Source organism: Liolophura sinensis, chromosome 6 (assembly GCF_032854445.1).
Source record: "Liolophura sinensis isolate JHLJ2023 chromosome 6, CUHK_Ljap_v2, whole genome shotgun sequence".
In the NCBI taxonomy this organism is placed as follows: domain Eukaryota; kingdom Metazoa; phylum Mollusca; class Polyplacophora; order Chitonida; family Chitonidae; genus Liolophura; species Liolophura sinensis.
The window spans coordinates 67,461,402-67,474,431 of record NC_088300.1 but is presented as its reverse complement, the minus strand read 5'-3'; the positions used below and the strand labels follow the sequence as shown (position 1 = coordinate 67,474,431).

At 38.2% G+C, this 13,030-nt stretch overlaps 1 protein-coding gene across 8 annotated transcripts in view; it reads right to left on the bottom strand.

Moving 5' to 3' along the window:
- Positions 1 to 13,030, bottom strand: part of LOC135467816 (uncharacterized) — a 55,124-nt gene that overhangs the window by 20,322 nt on the left and 21,772 nt on the right. For 5 of the 8 annotated variants that reach the window (XR_010444192.1, XM_064745684.1, XM_064745686.1 and 2 more), the window contains exons 13-22: positions 12,805 to 12,894; positions 12,150 to 12,285; positions 10,648 to 10,718; positions 9,731 to 9,760; positions 7,577 to 7,633; positions 5,054 to 5,102; positions 4,485 to 4,547; positions 3,051 to 3,190; positions 2,238 to 2,324; positions 1,480 to 1,563 (exon numbers count right to left, since the gene is read on the bottom strand). Coding sequence is in view for 7 of the 8 variants with exons in the window: in XM_064745684.1 (XP_064601754.1) it covers positions 1,480 to 1,563; positions 2,238 to 2,324; positions 3,051 to 3,190; positions 4,485 to 4,547; positions 5,054 to 5,102; positions 7,577 to 7,633; positions 9,731 to 9,760; positions 10,648 to 10,718; positions 12,150 to 12,285; positions 12,805 to 12,894 (807 nt within the window). In the remaining variant the exon portion in view is untranslated. The remainder of the gene's footprint in view (positions 1 to 1,479; positions 1,564 to 2,237; positions 2,325 to 3,050; positions 3,191 to 4,484; positions 4,548 to 5,053; positions 5,103 to 7,576; positions 7,634 to 9,730; positions 9,761 to 10,647; positions 10,719 to 12,149; positions 12,286 to 12,804; positions 12,895 to 13,030) is intronic. The other 3 variants (XM_064745687.1, XM_064745685.1, XM_064745688.1) reach the window with 3 other exon arrangements.

Below are 13,030 nucleotides of genomic sequence, written 5' to 3'. Positions count from 1 at the left end.
ACCAGGCACTTTGAGTCCTGCAGATTTAAAAGCCTAGTGAAACATACCCAAAGTGCAACAACTGTCTCCATATCAGAATAAACATTTATATTTCACTTAAAACTACATTTACATGTAAGTGTACAAAAATAGTCTTTAATAAATCTTAAACAAATGTACATGAAGTTTGTTTTGTGTAGTTATTACAAAGGAACTGTCTCACCACTCATGACAAAAATCAGGAAAATGTCAATAGCCACATCATGTGGATAGCAGAGCAAACTGCGTACCAAAACTCCTCAACCTTTTCGCATATGAAAGATCAACTTTCAGTGCAATTTATGCACATTTTTAAGTTGATTTTGGAAAAGAAAATTGGCCAATTTCAGGGCTTCACAAGAAGAATAATGCCTTCAGAAAATGCTTGAATAAACACCTTTCAATCATGCAAATAGAATGAAGAATTACAGTAGTAACAATAACTGGAAAATCAAAAAATTTTCAAATGCACTTTTAAGATGATAACTGGAATTATTTTGGTAAATCAGATGCATGGAAACTAAATTAAAATTCAGCTTGCAACTCTGATATGCAGGTAACTAAATTAAAAAGAAGGTACCAGGTAATAAAGGTAGCGGGTAATAAAGCTATCTCACTGCACAACACAAGCAGAAGTTACTAAACATTAAAGCTGAATAATCTGTTACATATACCTCAAACTGATTTAGCAGAAGCAAAAAATAGGATTTCATCATGGCAAGATTTCTCAGCTTTACAGTATAAATCAGTTGTACATGTATTATTAATTTCACGATGCTGATAATACATCTTGGAAAAATTGTTACCGGTTCATGTATTAACACTGGTAATCACTAAATCTAATACTAATAATAATATACTAAGCCACCACTATAGATAATAAAAATCATGACAAGTGCTTCATTTTATATGAAGTAACAACTTTCAGTTTTATATCCTAACATAAACAATGCAATTGACTTAATTGCTGTATACAGACTGAGTATGCCTCTATCGTATATCATAGTGTACGCTGATATCACATTTTGAAAGCCACTCACAACACATCTGTTGTCAAACAGTATCATCTTTACCATCATCAGCAACCTTGATGCCCCCTCATACATCCAGTCATATTTCTTGCCGCCCAATGTATCAGTGATATTTGTTGCCACCTAACACATTTTTCTGCCAGTGACATTAGTTGCTACGTATTAAACACATCTAGTGACATTTGTTGCCACCTAACACATTTTTCTGCCAGTGACATTTGTTGCCACCTATTAAACACATCCAGTGACATTTGTTGTCACCTAACACCTTTTTCTGCCAGTGACATTTGTTGCCACCTATTAAACACATCCAATGGCATTTGTTGTAACCTACATGTAGCACATCCAGTGGCATTTGATGCCACAAATAAACAAAGCTAGTGACGTTTGCCAGCTATATACAGATCTAGTGACGTTTGCCACCACCCACCTTTTCGTCTGACGAGGTGATGGAACAGCCCAGCTCAATCTGCCCAGACTTGGCATTCTCCAGGTGAAACCACTGAGGTGACCCCTGTAATATGCACAAACATACATGCAGCTGTGTGTAGAGAGCTGTGTTAACTGGTCAGGAATATGCAAATCAGTTACTATGTCTTCTAAATGTATCTGTCACATACCTGAGCACATGTACACACACGGCATAAGTCAGGTTAAAAAGTATTACTGAAACCGCATGGGCCACATTGACAATGAATAAATATGATTCAGACAACCTTATCCACAGCTGAACTAGCTGGAGATAGATTCAAACATGTCACTCAAACATTTCTTAAGGGTCTGTGGTCGCTAATCACCACAAAAAAACAGGCTAAATATACTGAGGCATTCAGAGTTACAGTGAATGTCCCTTTCACTGCATTCAAGTCAGATACACCAGTACATATACATACATGTAATGTAATAGTTTAACATTTACCCATACTTACAAATATATATATTGAAAAGATTTCCCTTTAAATTGTGGATGAACTTGTGCTCTCTTCTAAAAGATGGGCTACCCACAAACTGTAGTTTTAAATATACATGCTGAGGTAAAAATTATCTGAGCAGGGTAGAATGTCCTGGCTGTCCACAACCAGGTCAAAGGAAAGATATCTTTGGTCTAGTGGAGGAAGCCAATATGGTCATACGTTATGTTAAGACATGCAGAAATTGTATTTAAACACTGCCTTCAATCTATCTTACCCTCATTGACAAGGCCTTGAGTTGGTCCACAGACAGGCTCAGGTGACCCAGGAAATCCTTCCCAATGAAGTCCTTATCCTGAACGGTCTGTCAATGAGAAAGAGCATTCCCCTTTTTAAAAGGATGTGAGGTTTATGCATGGAAAAAACTGTCCAGAAGCGATGGCAATGGCGAGGTTCTTTGCAAAGTTTCTCATGTAAGGCTGCAGTTAGCCCTGCACATGCTGAAGTACTTCTATATGATCATACATTGTACATACATGTATATTGTCTGCAGACTTTTTACTCCATTTAATATCCAGTACACTTCAACTGTCGCTCACAAAACTAAATTTCTAACCGTCTACACATTCAAAATTAGATTACATGAAGAGGAGTAACTTTAGAAATTGCCATGCTCTGTGACAAAGACTGAAATCGTATCCACAGAACCATGTCTAGAACCAGAACTGCAAACTATATTAATGCCTGACTCTGAGGGAAAATGTGACATGTGTTTTTATATAACATACACACACACAAGAACTGCCAACATACAGTACTTGAAACACATGCACGACAGATAAACAAACAGCATTTGCCATAAACACGTCTGTGACTAATGTGAGATTTCCATATAACAAATTTATAGGACACAAATTCATGAATTGTTCGTCTCTTATCCGACAGTTAACACACATCTGAAGATGTATATGCAGGGTAGTCTTCAAATACTGAGATAAATTAATATATTGTGTACAATTTGTCTTCTCATCTTCCTGTCAAGCATGCATTATTCAGTTCTGCATATACACATGTTCATTACACCACTCACAATCTCCAGGTGTTCTTTTTCATCCGGTAACATGAAGGTGACATTTTCATTCCACTGTGGTGTTAAGGTCTTCTTCTTCACACTCGTCTCATACAGCTTCTTCTTTCCTTTCTTCACCTCCACATACGGATCACTCATTCCTGAAAAAAAGGACATGATTATATTTACTTTTGTTTGTCAGAATGGTATTTTATGCAGTTGGCATACCAAACACACTTGCACCTCACCCTATGTATGATGGTGATCAACTTCGTGAGTGGATAAAACTGGACAAAGCGTGGAGAAAACCAAATAGAGCTCAGAGGAAACTGGACAGAGCCTAGAAGAAACCAAACAGCATGAGGAAACTGTGCAGGGCCTAGAAGACCAGGCAGTCTGGAGGAAACTGTGCAGAGCTTACAAGAAATCAAACAGCGTGAGCAAACTGGATAGTGCCTAGAAGAGAAAGGGCAGAGTGGAAGAAACTGGGCAGGGCCTAGAAGAGATCAAGCAGTCTGGAGGAAACTGGGCAGAGCTTAGAAGAAAGCAGATAGTGTGGAGGAAACTGGACAGAGCCTTGAAGAAAGCAGATAGTGTGGAGGAAACTGGACAGAGCCTAGAAGAAAGCAGACAGTGTGGAGGAAACTTAACAGAGCCTAGATGAGACAGGGCAGTGTGGAGGAAACTGGGCAGGGCCTAGAAGAAAGCAGACAGTGTAGAGGAAACTGGACAGAGCCTAGACGAGATCAAGCAGCCTGGAGGAAACTGGAAAGAGCTTAGAAGAAACCAAAGAGCGTGAGGAAACTAGACAGGGCAATGTGGAGAAAACTGGGCAGGGGCCAAGAAGATCAGGCAGTCTGGAGGAAGCTGTGCAGAACTTAGAAGAAACAAGACATCTCAAACTTACAGAGCCTAGAAAAGGCCAGGCTATCTAGAAAAAAACTGGGCAGAGCCTGGAGAAAACCAACCAGTCTAGAGGAAACTTGGCAGAGCCCGGAGGAATTCAAAGAATTTCACAACTCGTCAGGTATCTGAGGAACATGTTGATGCTACACAATGTCCTCGCAAACAAGAACTAGACACATGGCTTCATTGGTCAATGACTTGTTATTTTCAGGAAAACTCAGAAAATTACAAGCATCAGTTCAGATATGGAAGACATTCATTCATCAAGTAAAGAAAGATTCCCACAATCCTGCCTGGGTACCATGTTTTTCCTGACAGAGATGGGTTACAACAACAAAGATGGTCTAATGCACCAACCCAATTTTACCTACAGGCAGTCCCTTGTCCAGATATTGGAAGTACGTGGGCCCACTTGCACGAAGCCCTCTTGAGCATGTAACTACCATGGCAACCAGCACTGTAGGCATTATGTCGCCATTGTAGTTACGTGCTCTTAACTTTAAGAGGGTTTCATACAAGCGGGTAATGGACATGAAACAAACCACTCACCATTTCTGTCTGCTCCCATCAGTTCCTTGGCCTGGAGTATGTGAAGTTCCACCAACAGTTTGTCTGGATAAGGAAAAAAAAAACCACTGGATTTTAATACCATGATCATTCTCCACTTAAAAGGCTCAACTGATGAAAAAATTAACAACACTTTTAAATTCATTTTTACTCATTGCTGGAAACAAGAACAGGATAACATTAGTGCATTTAAATGCAAACATACACAGTAGCAATTAAAGCATTAGAAACAATCAAGAAATCCTGGCAGCAGTCTTAGCAATCAATGGGAGGCTGTAATGCCGTTCTGTCTTTATTATGACATCATAATGATGGGTTGGGAAAGGAACATCTGACATCAATAACATGGATTCAAGGTCCTGCTGCTAGACGTTTGACAGATTCCCATTATAAAGGCCTTTGTGCTCATAAAGAATGTACCTGACAAAATCTTCTGACGTACCATGATGTAACAAGCAGGAGCTGGATTTGAACCTGGTCATGGTCTAGCGGACTTCTGTTAGACAGTTTTATCAGCAAAAGAAGGAACATATATTTTCTGAAACATTTACCTTCTAATACGGCAGCAGCCATCTGCATTGGTGATTGTTTTTTGGTGCCCTGAAAAGACATATTCATCAGCAGAATTTCTTGTGAATGTTTCGATTAAAGAACTTGTATGTTAATTTTAGTCCGTTGTTTACTTGGATTTAACACAGCTTTCAGAATTATTTTGTCCTCGAGCAATTACACATCCTCACACTCCCAGTTAATTTTAAAAACTCAAGCAGACAATGTGTTGTACAATTTCTAACACCTTCATCATAAGAGTAAAAAGCTTTCAGGGATACCTCAAGAAAATAATTAATTAGCTACGCTAAGATCACCAAACCCTGTGGAATTTCCAATATAAAAAAAATTAACGCATCCATCTTAATGACTGGCATCTGATTTCAATTAAATATGTTACCAGCCCAAGTGCTGGGAAACAAAAACACTCTAGTGTTAAAATAATAATAAGGGTTAATGAGACTGTTGTTATCCTAACTTTATTATTAAATTTTTGATTGGTATTTTACGCCGTACTCAAGAATATTTCACTTATACGATAGCGGTCAACATTATGGTTGGAGGAAAGCTGGAAGAGCCCGGTGAAACCCCATGACCATTCGCACACAGCTGCCAGACCTTCCCACGTACAGCTGAAGAGGAGACAGTATGAGCTGGACTTGAAGTCACAGCGACTGTATTGGTGAGAGGCCCCTGGGTCATTACGCTGCGCTAGTGCGCTAACTAACTTAATAAAAAGGCAAAGAAAACACTAAAATGAAATATATATCAGAGGCAAGATCCCTAAAACTATCCACGAAAATATCTGGATTTATTTTTTTTTTTTTTTAAATTTTTCTAATCAGGTAAACTGGTCTAAAAACATCAGATTCTACTGTGGTCTGTAGTGGTGATCAGTGACATGACATGCATATTTTGTTGCTTGAAGTAGCTTGTTTCAAGGTTTATTTGGGGAATGTATTACAAAATCTACACGTATATGCATTCTGTTAACGGTGAAATCTAGAAGCCTATGAATGTTAAGCGGCAAAAACCTGATGTGACATCACAGGTCCTAATATCAAAAGACCATGGCATAGATTCCAAAGTTTCAAATGCATTTTACTAGGTTGAAAAAATTGTAAAAAAAAAATAAATCAAACAATTTTCAAGGAAAATATTTGATGGTCTTTCATCTGACATACATGTATACTTCACGTTAGTGTTTTCTTTGCTTTTAACGACCCAAACATTCAGTCCAATCTTATGAATGCCAATAAAGTACACCTTCTCTTCAAATCACCACAAAAAAACCCCAAAAAACAAGGCAGTAATTATTCATTTGACTGGTGTTTTACACCACAGTCAAGAATATTTCACTTATACGATGGCAGCCAGCATTATAGTGGGAGGAAACCAAGCAGAGCCCTGGGGAAAACCACGACCATCTGCAGTTTGCTGGCAGACCCACATACAGCTGGAGAGGAAGACAACATGAAACAAGGCAGTAAGTCAATTCAGAACATTTAATACCTGTAATCATAACCTTATAAAAGTGACAACACCAGGCACAGGCAGGTACTAGATTACAGAAGCATAACACCGCTTCTAGAGCTAAGAGTATTACTTCCAACTCCGCTACAGCATGTTTTAATTCCCAAAAGTATAAGTTACGTTAGGTTTTTCACATAAGGTTCAGGCCCAGTTCCACACTGCGATGTTAGGCTACTAAAGTTGCTACATGTACCATGACAGCATGATGATGTTTGCTACTGTCATATTTAGTTCAGTACTACATTAACTCATCAGATATCCAAAGAATGATCTTAAAAACTACGTATATTTACACCCAGGTGTGTAAAAGAATATTCCTCTATGAATAGTCTACAAATCCATGCGGGATACAAAAGAACAATATAAAGATCATGTACCATGTGAGAATTAAGACTGAAGCCTTCTCCAAAAAATACATGCAATATCTTGGGAAATACTTGAAAGAGCCTGTCCAATGAATTCATATGACTGTCACCAATGGATGCCAAACTACAGGTACATGCCATGACTTCACTTTATACATGCCAAAGATAAGACCGAAACACAGCTTGAAAACAAAGGACAAAGGTCAGAGCTGTGTGTGGATGACAAATAGCCAGTTCAGAGTATGGCATAAGGCAGAACGATCAAATAGAGAAGTGTGGACAAATGGCAAGCTTCAGAACTGCTGGTAAAATGGCTAAGAGTTGGATAATGGTCAAATGGTCAAGGTCAGGAGAGTGTGGGATAGCCAAGGTCTAGAAAGGCAGTGAAAAATGACCAAGGTTCAGAGGGGTTGCAAAAGTGACTAAGCTAGAGTACAGAGGAATAGCAAGGAATAATCACCTGAACTATCAGGTGCGCCTACAGCAAGGTCTGGTGTGGACAAATAGTCAAGTTGAGAAATGTGTTGGGAAATGGCCAAGTTGTTGACAAATACTCCAACTCAGCAAAGTTCAGAAATATGTGGGAATAAAGTAAAATGATCACCTGAACTGATAGGTGAGCCTTACCTGCCCATGTGTCATATCGCTACCCTCTGAGGGGTGATTGGGTGGTCGTCCCAGAGGCTGTAAGGGGCACCAACATTTACAGTGATATACATACACATGATGACAAATGATTCTAGCAAAGATATACAGCTGCAGTTGAGTAATGATTACGAAATAATGATTTACAATGTAATGATGCAATGGGATACATATCATGACAATGGCTGTATGAAATGTATAAAAAATAAAATTCATGTGCTACAATTTATTTATTTATTTTTCAAGTGTGTTGATAATGAACGCTGAACTTGAATTATTAATTAGAAACTACAAATACCGGTAAGTCATTAGTTAGGACCATCAACCAAGCTATTATGATACTTGATACATTTGAAGTCAATAAAGAATTTTACTTTGGTATCATTTTTCCATTACCTATGAATATTTTGCAGTTTGCTGTCAGCAAATGATCGCCAGATAAATGTAGCAAACATTTCTGCACCAAACAGGATCCACTTCAAACTTTCACTTTCAATACAGTTTCCTGTATCACTAATTTAAGCAATTTACATCTGTCTTTTTATCTGATAAATGTTGAACATTATTTAACACAGGTACACTATGATGGACTTCAAAAATTCATTTCTACAGATTTTGGCCACCTGTAATACATCACATGACACAAGGAGAAAGCATTTATACATTTGACAGACATGAACTGTAATGACATTGACACACATGAACTGAAATGACATTGACAGACATGAACTGTAATAACATTGACAGACATGAACTGTAAAAACATTGACAGACATGAACTGAAATAACATTGACAGACAGATTAACTGTAAAAACACTGAAAAACATATCTGTATGAGAGAAAAAAATATTTCAATATTAAGTGTATATAAAATTACATGCGTACAGAATAAATTAAAAGGAAAGAGTGCGTTAAGTAAATCTAAGGATGATTTCAATGTCACTTACATGCTAAAAAACTAGCAATCAACCTAATGACAGAGACAATGTGTGAACAGTTAGCAACCATGATGACAGAGCATGCAAGTTTTGACAACACTTCCATCTGTTAGATTCCGAATATGTTTGTGAATACCTTAATAGAGCAGAAACCATTTACGCAATGAATCATGGCATACATTTAGCAAGTGTGAGGGTGAAATTTTAGGTCATTTACCGTATGATGAAATTCACAATTGGCTTCAAAGCATGTTGACCAACAAAAAGGAGTAGATCTTGAAAGACACCCTAATTATTTGGACAAATTTCATATAAAAAATAAAAAATAATAAATAAATAAAATCATATAGATGTTTAAAGATATTGTCTACATAAAAAAAAGCTGCTGTTAAAAAGAAGTGTAAAGATTTGGAGGTGTACATCTTTTTTGCAGTCAATGCTGATATGTTAAGTCTTTGCAAATTCAATCAGCTACATGATGTTTTAATGAAGAGTCAATATGTATGTATATATGGTTAATAACCTGGAATGACAGGTAATTTGCCCAGGTGTGTGATACAGCACAAACAATGCCATGTGTTAATTGTACTAATCACAGTACCCCCTCTACATGAGAAATCTACATCTGACACATGAGTTGACGACATGAAGAGGTAACAAACAGGGGCCATTTGTTTAAAAAATGTATTAAAGAGTATGAGTATTTTGAACTCAGATTGAACTAGTCTCATCCTAATAGAACATATTTTTCCAATACAAACTCTTAGTACAGAGCAATTGAAATACACTTGAACAAATTGCCTTTGGTCTGAATAAAGCAGGAATGGTTAATGCAGGAAGTTAATTACATATACAGCATTATGATAAAGCCTCAGTGCTATTAATGTACTTGGGTAAGTTATGCAAAACTGCAAACGTGTTTATGTCTTAAGCCGAGTGTCAACTACTACCTGGACTACAGTGCCATTTTCTGCCTTGTTATGAGATCTGTACTGGTATTTACAATTAATGTAAAATTCAACTTTTAGTTTAAGAAATGAATAATATCATGCAAGTGTACATCATGAAGTTTCCTTTACATTCGACATGTATAGTAGACTACTCATGCTATAATGTAATCATGCACGTACATGTATAGACACAAGCTTGTACTGGGAATATAGGAGATATGTTTGAGAGAGAGAGAGAAATTGGTACCTGAAGTGGGGTGGACTGATGAAGTGGAACCTGGACAGACAAATGAACATAAAAAATGAGGCACAAAACCAGAAACAAGGACTGCATGGTCAAGAAGCTACTTGTAGTCTTGCAGAGGCTGTATGAAACATCATGACTGGCTTCCTCTTAACAATCAATGAAAAAACAAAACTGAAAATGATGAGACCCCCAAATAGTGCTTATTACAGAGACCCCGTAGAGTGCTGATACAATACAGTAGAGAAACCGAGTTCCCATTCCTTGGGAGAGGTTTTGATTTATATTTTAACTTTGATCACACTTAAGACTTACACTGAAATGCAGGACCATTGCTGAGATCAGTTGGAATGACATTTATTGAGGGAAATAAATAAGAGAAACTTTCATGTAAAAAAAGAAGAAGAAGAATGTTCCTCAAAATGAATACTTGTTCAATACATGACGTTCTGCAGTATGTCATGTAAAATAAATTCCAAATTACAGGTACAGAATACACACAAAGGTACAGTGTACATGTAATTTACAGCATGTGCAGCATCAGCTCAAGGATATCTTGATAATCCTTTATCATTTAGAGCTTCCATCCACTGTATAACTTAAAGTCAAATCTTACTCACTGAGGGATGATTGTAAGTTGAAAAGGTATTCCAGGAGAAAAACTGAAACAGCAGTATTTCTGACTACATGTATCCCAATCACTGCTGACATGACTAAGATGCTATTAGCAAATCTAAAATAAAATTCCATATCTCTCCTGCCTCCTGCACTTCTCACCAAATACCAGAGGCATAAATATTTCACAAATTTCAAATGAATGAAATTTATGTGATGAAAGTACCATACTTTATGGGAGAATCCAATACTATGTTCTCTCTGATTCTGCCTCCTCCATCACACTACCACCTAGGGTTACTTACATTTTGTCTGACTTCTCCCTCCTTGTACAGATTATCTGAGGTCCAGCCTTCGTAATATTCTCTGTATTTCTCTGAAAATAAACAATGCAACAAATTTTGGGCCATTCAACTACATGTACAATGAAAAAAATAGATGGCTTATGGGGGAAAAAATGCAAATTTTCACTGAAGTAATATAGTTAAGTCTTCATGACACCACTCAGACAGGGAAAGACACAGCAAGGCCGATTCACCTGAGCCACAGCAGACATTGGTCTGAGCACTAAATGACAAAGACTCATTCACCTAACTGTGCCACAGCAGACACTGGTCTGAGCACTAAAAGACAAAGACTCATTCACCTAACTGTGCCACAGCAGACACTGGTCTGAATGCTAAATGACAGAGAGTATGACTGCCTCACCTGACTGTACCACAGCAGACACTGGTCTGAACACTAAATGACAGACAATGCATTCACCTGACTGTGCCACAGCAGACACTGCTCTGAACACTAAATGAGAGACAAGGACTCATTCATCTGACTGTGCCACAGCAGACACTGGTCTGAACACTAAATTACAGACAGTATGACCGCCTCACTTGACTGTGCCACAGCAGACACTGGTCTGAATACTAAATGACAGACAATGACCCATTTACCTGACTGTGCCACAACTGACATTGGCCTCAACACTAAATAACAGAGAGTATGACCATCTCACCTGACTACCACAGCAAACACTGGTCTGAACACTAAATGTCAGAGAGTATGACCGCCTCATCTGACTGCCACAGCTGACATTGGCCTCAACACTAAATAACAGAGTATGACCATCTCACCTGACTGTGCCACAGCAGACACTGGTCTGAGGCACTAAATTACAGAGAGTATGACCATCTCACCTGACTGTGCCACAGCAGACGCTGGTCTGAACACTAAATAACAGAGAGTATGACCATCTCACCTGACTGTGCCACAGCAGACACTGGTATGAACACTAAATTACAGACAGTATGACCGCCTCACCTGACTGCCACAGCTGACATTGGCCTCAACACTAAATAACAGAGTATGACCATCTCACCTGACTGTACCACAGCAGACACTGGTCTGAGGCACTAAATTACAAAGAGTATGACCATCTCATCTTACCGTGCCACAGCAGACACTGGTCTGATCACTAAATGACAAAGAGTATGACCATCTCACCTGACTGTGCCACAGCAGACACTGGTCTGAGCACTAAATTACAGAGAGTATGACCATCTCACCTGACTGTACCACAGCAGACACTGGTCTGAACACTAAATTACAGACAGTATGACCATCTTACCTGAATGTGCCACGGCAGACACTGGTCTGATCACTAAATGACAAAAAATATGACCATCTCACCTGACTGTGCCACAGCAGACACTGGTCTGAACACTAAATGACAGAGAGTATGACCGCCTCAGCTGACGGTGCCACAGCAGACACTGGTCTGAGCACTAAATTGCAGAGAGTATGACCATCTCACCTGACTGTGCCACGGCAGACACTGGTCTGAACACTGCAGACACTGTTATACACCCGAATGATTTGTTCTCCACATGACCCTCAGCAGGTTGGTTATATCCCAGGGTCAATACCTTCTTGATCACCTTAGGCTGGTTCTGTGAAAAGACAGGTGTCAAGTATGCTAAACATTGTTTGTGAGTGGAAAAGAGTCTATTTCATAGTAGACTTAATAATGGTCCAACATTTCTTATTGAAATATGCAGTTTTAAATAATGATGGCCAAGTCATTTCTCATCAAAATGTGCAGGTTTAAATATCAGTTGTTCACAAAGTGCACATCAACATGTGGATTGAGTATCTATATCCAGTATAGTCATCATCAGGGCATACAATGAGTATACAGATACAATTTCCAACAATGATAAATCAAAACCAGTGAAAATACTGGTTCAAGTAAAACTCAAACTAACAACCTAGGCCCACTACTAGAAATTATATTATTTGAGTATCTATATACATGAACAGATTTTTGTATCCTCTTTTTTTTTGTGATTATACAATGAATGACCATAAAATACCAAAATGATTTCTAATTAAACAGATGGCAGTTTTAAGTACACGTCAGTATACAGGGGCAGAGCAGGATATACAGCCGATGCTGAAAACTCCCTCACCCTTGTGAGTGACAAATGTGCAGAACCCAGGAAGTCATCATCAATGACACTGGTTCCGTCCCAATCATACACATAGAAAGACAGCGACATCTGCGACAACAAAAAAACAAAAACAAAAAAACAGCTTGATGACTTACATTGAAAAAACATAAATTACATACAAAAAAATGTATTGATGCACATGCAGCAGAAATAAATTTATTACCTGATTTTATATCTGCTATTA